Source organism: Macrobrachium nipponense, chromosome 47 (genome assembly GCF_015104395.2).
Source record: "Macrobrachium nipponense isolate FS-2020 chromosome 47, ASM1510439v2, whole genome shotgun sequence".
Taxonomy (NCBI): Eukaryota; Metazoa; Arthropoda; class Malacostraca; order Decapoda; family Palaemonidae; genus Macrobrachium; species Macrobrachium nipponense.
Genome location: NC_087222.1, coordinates 22,161,729 through 22,170,401, shown reverse-complemented (window position 1 = coordinate 22,170,401; position 8,673 = coordinate 22,161,729). Strand labels below are relative to the sequence as shown.

Below are 8,673 nucleotides of genomic sequence, written 5' to 3'. Positions count from 1 at the left end.
AAGTGCAAATAATGAAGTGTTTCTTGATTCTGAAAAGTTAGCGGATGCCAAGCTTTATAGAGAAATTGTTGGTAGTCTTATTTACAATACGATGGGAACAAGACCTGATATTTGTTTTGTTGTTACTAAGTTATCACAATATATGTCTAACCCTTCCAAAGCAGATTTTAGTCTAGCAAAATATGTCCTGAGATATTTAAAGGGTAATTTGCATTATGATTTAAAGTTTTCTAAATCTGATGATGAATTAAAAGTGAGTGGTTTTTGTGATTCTGACTGGGGTTCTTCAAGTGATAGAAGAAGTATCACAGGTTACTGTCTTCAGTTATATTCTAAAGGTTCTCTTATTTCATGGAAATCTAAGAAACAAAGAATTGTAGCACTGTCATCTTGTGAAGCAGAGTATGTATCTTTAACTTGTGCTATCCAGGAAGCTAAGTTTTTAAATCAATTATTTACTGATATGCTAGGATGTAATAAGCAACCAATTGTTTTGCATGCTGATAATCAAGGGGCAATAGCATTGTCTAAGAATCCAGTTCACCATCAAAGATCTAAACACATAGATATACGTTATCATTATATTAGATCTGAAATTCAAAGTGGTCATGTTGAACTGTTGTATGTTCCTTCAGAAGATAACATTTCAGATATTTTCACAAAGCCAGTTACCAAACAAAAGTTGTGTAAATTTTCTTTTATAAGAAGTTAATCTTGAGTTTAAGAGGGGGTGTTGAGTAATACGCTCAAAATGAATAATTCTATACATATTTATTTAAGTTTACCATTCATTTATATTACATTATGTTTTGCCGCTAGCGCCTCTGTTGGTAAAAGTTATAACTACAGTTGTTGTTCTGTGAAGAGGAAGTAAGCAATAAAATGGCATTGTAACCTGTGAAGTTATTATCGGCTTTTTACTCAAGCCCATTTTTTCCGACGTCATGCTACCTTAGTCTCAACACAAACGACAGAATTGTCAGCATTCTCTACGTCATTTGCTCAGTTTGGATCGAAAATGACAAAGTATTCCTTACGATAGTCAATCAATGCCTTTAATTCATTAATTCTCTTACTGAACAGTTCGTTATTTGGCCTTAATTGCGTGTTAAATCCTGCTTACTCCACGGACAAGGAGCAGCCATTGTTTGTTACCAGAACGAACTTCGTCACTTTCTTTCAAACATTTTACGTTCTTCAAAACGTCCCCTTAATGTCAATGTTCAATTTTAAATATATAGAACTCCTTTAATAGTAGTTATAATATATAGAGATATAGGATTTATTTGCGGTCTTCCTAAAACAGTATATAATAGTTTCGTCTTCAAACAACCCAACTTCATCGAAGACTGTCTTAGCACTCAATAGATGCAAATGAACCCATACAAAGGAAGTACTACCTAGCCTGCACTAGAACATTGGTGGACTATGCTGCCCCCACTCTGATGAGGCTGACAGAGGCTCAAAAAGAATCTCTGGAGGTCATTCAAAACAATGCAATGAGGCTCATGCTAGGAGCACCCACATGGACAAGGCTCTGCAACCTCAGGCTTGAAACCAACTTGCCAAAACTAGAGGATAGGATTGCACAGCGAAATGCAAGCACAATGGCCAAGATGTTCCTCTCAGAAAGAGACTCCATCTCTCAGAAAAGAGCAAGAGAGGAACTTGCTAAACACCCAGAGATTCAAACTTCGAGTTCCTATGATAAGGACCAAAGGGACAACATCAAGAGTCTAGGCATGGCAGAAACACTGCTGCAACTAGGTCCAGACACAACACAGGGCACACAACAACTACCACCCTGGAAGAAGGACACTGCAATATACAAATACACAAGCCTGCCAAGAGCAAAAGAGGACTGCACAAGAGAAGAGCTAAGAGCGGCGGCCTATGAAGCAATCAGAAACACTGAGACCATAGGGGCACAAACATACTACACCGATGGCACTGTAGATCCTGAGAATCAAACTACGGGAGCTGCAGTATACTCAAGAAACTTCACAGCCTGCTGGAGGACCTCCAACCACGCCTCCACTATGCAGACAGAGTTAACAGCAATAAGACAGGCACTGCTGTACTCACTGGAGAATGAAGAAGGGCCTGTAATCATCCACACCGACACAAAGTCCTCAATGCAAGCCCTGCAACAACAGAAAAACAAAGAAAATAAGGCACTGCTGGCTGGAATTAAAACACTGCTACACCAGCACAGCGAAAGAGGAAGACCTGTCACCTTAAACTGGATACCCCGTTCACAATAGGAATTCCAGGCAACGAGAGGGCTGATGAGCTAGCCAAAAGTACAAAACACATTGACAGAGTGCAAATACATATACAACCTGCACTGCAACAAATAAAAAATGCAATGAAACCACTCTGCAAAGAAAAATTGCTAAAAGACCATCGTGAGTGGGTAGAAAAGAACTCACCGTCTACCAGATGGTATAAGACATCGACTGATCTTGTGCCTCCTCCCATAGACAGGCGCACACCAAGAAAACTTGCTGTGATCATCCACAGACTCAGGCTAGGATATAAAGCCTGCTGGGAAATTGTGGAAAACAGTGTCAGACCATGTGAACACTGTCAAGAAGAAACACAGCAACCACTCCTTCACTACCTGCTGGAATGCAGAGAAACAGCACAGCTAAGAGGTGCAGCACAAAATGAATTACCTGCACAAGATGCAGAGCATGCAGCTGCCACAGTCACAAAGACAATCATTGAAAATTTAGAAGAGCATGCCTAGGTGCTCTACAACCTACCTCCACCAAGGTAAAGAAACTAATAATTGACATCACCCACCCTCATCACATCCCCTCACTGTAAGGCTCTATCCACATCATCCACTATCATTCTTTTAAAACTTTACCTACAACTGAAATCCTCCCGCAGGGACCCAATTGAGTAAAGGGTTGGACAACCCCACACCGCTTCTCTGATATTCGAAAGCCTTACATTCTTTCAAACTTCTACTATAATATGACATGATGGCCCTCTCTTACTGACACCATCATCCTTCCCCTGTCCACTCCTATCTCTACAACTAAAGATACTTCCAATTTCAAAAAACTAACCGTGTACCTGATGAATCTTTTCAGATCACCTACGGGCCGAACAAGGGAAAGGCCCGTGCCAACAAGAAGTGTTGGCTTAATAAAACAAAAACAACATAGATGTCTTTATTGTACAAACTTTTTAAAACTTTACATGACTTAAAATATCTCAAATTTGGTATTCCTAAGAAGTAATACCCTTTATTTAGCATGAATAGGAGGCATAAATCTATTTAGTATTACTAGCAATGCCTTTCGTCATATAATATCAATATTTTTATCTTCAAAGTTATTTTATTTGATTTATGAAACTTAGGCACGAGGCAGACGACATTACTATAGTTTACCAATAACCTATTTTTTACGTTTTCTGTTCAGCTTCATAGAAAATGGTATTATGGTATATTTGGATACTTAGAAATATGAGCTTTCTCTCTCTCTCTCTCTCTCTCTCTCTCTCTCTCTCTCGTCTCTCTCATCCTCTTTTTCTATTATGTTCCATAGTCATCAATTAGCCCTGAAGTTTTAAGTAACATAAACGTAAAACTTTTTTCTTTTAATTTGTTTTCGCATCAACTATGACAAAGTAGTATATAAATATCATTGACGGTTCAGGAAAGGTCGATTGGGCCCCTGCTGTAGTTTTCTAGTTCATAAACTCATCTGGTGTATTATTATTATTATTATTATTATTATTATTATTATTATTATTATTCAGAAGACGAAAAACCCCATTCATATGGAACAATCCCCAACACAAGAACCACTGACTTCAAATTCAAGCTCTCAAAGAAATCGGTTATAAAAAAAATGGTAGACAAACAAAAAAAAAAAAAAAATGTATTGAAAACAGGGGGGGGGAAACGCTAGTTTTAATCATGGAATATCCCAAAACAGCTCTCATGAAATCGGTTTTTTTTCTGTGAACCATACTACAAAACAATATTTTTTAGTCACTCGTTCAAGTCCTTGTACTTTTGTTTCTCTGGAATATGTATCTACCATCAAACTAAACGTTTTTCAAATAGGCAATGCTCTCTTCTTTTTCAATACTAAAATTAACTTCCAGATATTAGGATGAACACCTGAAACAATACTCGGTAGAGCACAGTGGTACCCTTTCTAAATTGGTGGGTAGGTTGATCTTGCAAAGTTCTCTCGCGTAAATTCCATTCATGCAAATAAAAAGGGGTGCTATTCACCTTCGTCGATTACCTTTACCCCTTTCGCACCCATATAACATGCTCCAAAATAGGAAACCAGTTCTTGAGGTAAGTCCTCGTCGTCTTTAAGCTCGTCAAAACCATCTACCACATCATCCAAAGGCAGCTAGTGACAAGGCAGAAAAACACCTACTTTCACAATGAATTCAGCATCTCTGTGATACCTATCTTTCAAACCCAAATCAAGAACCTTGCGATAAATGCTTTGCGATAAGTGGAAAGGCATGATGAAATAGATACATTTGGGAAATGATTACGTACACAGTTCATATGCACTTTTTCAAAATCCATCATGTACACCTGGGGATTTAAATTAGTAATCTACTTCATCTGTTTCGCCACTGAAATTGTAGGAAAACTTCACCACTGTCCAATACCCTAAACTCGTCTGGTAGTATAAATCCAGTCTACGTACAGGAAGTGGAGGAACTACTTCGTTAATTTGACGCCATTTCCTGGTGTTTTGACTTAAGCATGATAACGAGGGTAGTTAGGCTCTTTCATTTTCACTTTCTGATGCACTAGTTTGACGCAATAAGTGACCACGAAGTTTCTTGGCTTGAGAGTGATGCAGCCTTCAGACTAGTTAAGGCCTCACATATTTTGGTTTTGGTTCACGTGAACTGTGATGATGTTCACCAATAAACGCAAATACAAGTAAGTAAGTATTAAATAAAGATAAAAATTACATATAGTGTAGCTGGTATACAGTACATTGGAGAAATCTTATTTCACAAACAGCCTGTGGGGACCAGAGAGTAAGACAGGTAGCTGGGTACTGATAATTTATGACAGGTGAGCACAGGCTATAAAGGAGGCTGCGGACGGATATTTACTATTCTACCTGAACAGAGAGAAACTGGGTCTGGGCCAGAAGGATTTGTGTTTTCTTTCAGACATTTATACATGGATATTTATGGGTGCAATTGTTGATCATACGTGAATTTAATTATATTAGCGGAAAGGCCAGAGAGTTCTAAAACTCAATGATGTACAATAGAATTTAGCAAGGGTTACAGTGGAACGAAATAGCGGAAGGACGTTTATCCTTACAAGCCTATCTATAGCACTAAATTCAATACAAACAAGCAGAGAGCCTAGTGGAAAATATTGGTTGCCACCATAAACAAGAGAAGAAATTAATTACACGAGATCTAAATGGTAAACAACGCATATTTTCAGTCGACTTCTACATCAGAATGAATGCATATACTGGTACATATACATAGTGCATACATACATACACGGCACTAACTGTCGGGGCTGATAAATTTTAAGGGAAAGGAAAGGAATCTTCATGAATTGGCCTGTTGCCTAAATGCCGATTTATGCATTTAATATGACGTTATAAACTTCAAACCCAGCGTTTAATGTTTTCTATTATTGTGATACTGTTATACCGATGACTTAGTAGTTCAATAACTTTTTTGTACTTGGTTCACTCGGTTCTCATGAGTAATCAACCGAATTACTCGGTTTTGCAAAAGTATTCGGTTCGCTCATCTCTAGTTAGTAGGTAAACGAGTGGTGTTGCAGGAAACTAATTGCCAGTGACAACTACTCAAGAATAAAACCTTCTTCCTTTCTGGCAGGAAAGAAATTAACAGCCAATTCAGGTACTGGGTTGGGTGTTTCAGTACTGATGCTTAAGAATTCCTGATGCATAATTGGGTAAGGATTTTCCATGTTAAAGAATAACACTTCATTAAAACTTATGACGCAGCAGACCTAGGTTTAGGCCTCATGATACTATGTCACACGGTAGTACTAGTATAGGGAAAATTGTCAGACTTAACTTTGGTTATTTGGACTGGACAGAACCCCCACATGTTTTAATTATTAGTCTAATTTGTATTACGAGTGGTACTAGGTAACACGATAATTCTCGACCTTATGTTCCGGGGACATAAAGATGGCAATTCACTGATACTGACGCTAAGTGGGGATTCAACGATTGAGAGAGAGAGAGAGAGAGAGAGAGGAGAGAGACTGGAGGAAGGAGAGAGAGAGAGAGAGAGAGAGAGAGAGAGCATGTTAAGGTCTCGGAATACTTTCATGAACTTTCATACATTCAGAGGGCACCATTATTTTGTGAATGTAACATAACGGAGAACATCTCTCTCTCTCTCTCTCTCTCTCTCTCTCTCTCTCATAGAGTCCCTCATCGTCATAAGAGATTTCTTTCCTTCCAGTGAGAGAGCCAATAATTTAACGCTCCGAAACCATTGACAAACCGAGATAAAAATTATTTTGTCTATTATATTTCACGATGTTATATAAATATCCCATTTATGATTCTTCATCGTAAAAGAGAACATTAGTTTTTTTACTTCTTATTCTAGAAAAGATTTATGAGAAATTACAAACGAGTTTTCAAAAACTATTGAATCTTTTGCAAGGAATCAAAACGCAGTTGACAGCTGTGTTTGAATGCTTTCGGTTGTAACCGCTTATTGTTAATATATTTTATTTTTATTGAATTTTTTATCGTCATCATCATCATCATTCTTAAAGCAAAGAGAGAGAGCTAGAGAGCGGGGGAAGACTTCCCTGATGTTTGGTTGCCAGAGAGGGCTCACCCAGTCTTTTTTAAACCTGGGAGGAAATGACCGGTCGGCCTTAACCATAGCGTCCTGTGGAAGCTCAGAGCTCGGGAGGGGAGGTTCTCGCTAGTCCCTCTAGAATCGGCTTATGTATGTTTGACGACTGCTGACTCATATATATTAGAATTATAGAATATTGTTCTTTTATGGAAATGTAGTCATTGATTAATTACGTAATTCTCCAGCAAATAATGATGAAAATTATTAATCAAAATATATATATATATACTATATATATATATATATATATATATATATATATATATATATATATATATATAAACAGACCCCACAAAAGCAATGCCTTATTATTTATGTCAAACACACAAACATACACGCATATGTAATATACGTATGTATAACTGAATCATGAAAGCTTGGAACGTAGTAAATGCATAAATAAAGGTAATAAGCCATCTTATTTACCCACACATTATATATATATATATATAGTATATATTTATATATATATATATATATATAGGTAATGTATATACACACACACACACACACACACACACACAAAAAACACACACACACACATATATAATATATATATATATATATATATGATATATATATATATATATAACATATCTATATATATATATATATATAATGTGTGTGGGTAAATAAAAAATGGCTTTTATACCTTTATTTATGCATTTTACCACGTTCCAAGCTTTTTCATGATTCAGTTTTATACATATATATTTCATATGCGTTTGTTGTGTGTGTGTGTGTGTGTGTGTAGGTTGACATAAATAATAAGGCATTGCTCTATTCAGTTGGTTAGGTCGAGAAAATTTTGTTTTTTTAAAACTTGCTTTTGTGCGGGGGTGCTTTGTTATTTTTTTGTGCATGACATGGGCCTATGAATGCAACGCAGTTCTAATTATTCTTCTTTAATATGCTTTTACATACTTGTAGTAAATATTATTATTATTATTATTATTATTATTATTATTATATTATTATTATTTATTGTTATACTTAGTCGCATCAGAGAGAGAGAGAGAGTCAATATACTTTATCCTTTGAAAACTATAGCACCATAAACTGTTTATTTTTAGGAAAATGCCTGACCACTCGTTTTGGTAAAGGATGCAACGAAATGAGTGATACTACCTACTCGATATGAAGGTTCATAATGTACTAGCATACTCTAGAAGGACGTTTGTTAACTTTGCAATATATTTCTGAAACCGGAAAACAAAGATATGTACCTATATAGGAAAAATACAAATGAAATTGTATGCAAACTAGATATGCACTGAGCATCATTTTTGTAATGTGGTCACAGAAAATAAATGAATCAGACCGTAAATCAGAATAAAAAAATTTAGAGTTAATAGAATGATAGATAATCAAAATAAATATAAACAAAACAAAGAATCAGCCATTTTAAGACTTTAGCCAAAGTTTCTACATTCACTTGGTGCGCGCCATAAAAACCGGTGGAGGAGGTTTATGGGGAGGGAGAGGGATAGAGAGAGGGGGAAAGGGGGATCCATAGTCATAGACCTATTAATAATTGTCGACCTCACATAATCGAAGTCGAACAACCGATCAACGGTCTTCCTGTCCTCTTTCCCCTCTTCCCGGGAGGGGGGAGGGGGGAGGGGGGGTTGTGTTGGTAGGCGGAGGGGAGTCCGGAGAGCGACTCATCAAATCTCGCCTGGGGCCTCCACTCAGCGCAACCAAAGAAGTGTCACGTGGGGAAGAAAGAAGGAAGGAAGGAAGGGAGGAGAGAGATCTCTATGTAGTACACCAGGTGCTGAGGAAGAG

General features: G+C 37.1%; 1 protein-coding gene across 1 annotated transcript; it reads left to right on the top strand.

Moving 5' to 3' along the window:
- The first annotated feature begins 91 nt into the window (after positions 1–91).
- LOC135204570 (uncharacterized) lies at positions 92–712 on the top strand. Its single transcript, XM_064234725.1, has one exon. The coding sequence runs from the start codon at positions 92–94 to the stop codon at positions 710–712; it is 621 nt and encodes a 206-aa protein (XP_064090795.1).
- Positions 713–8,673: the final 7,961 nt, after the last annotated feature.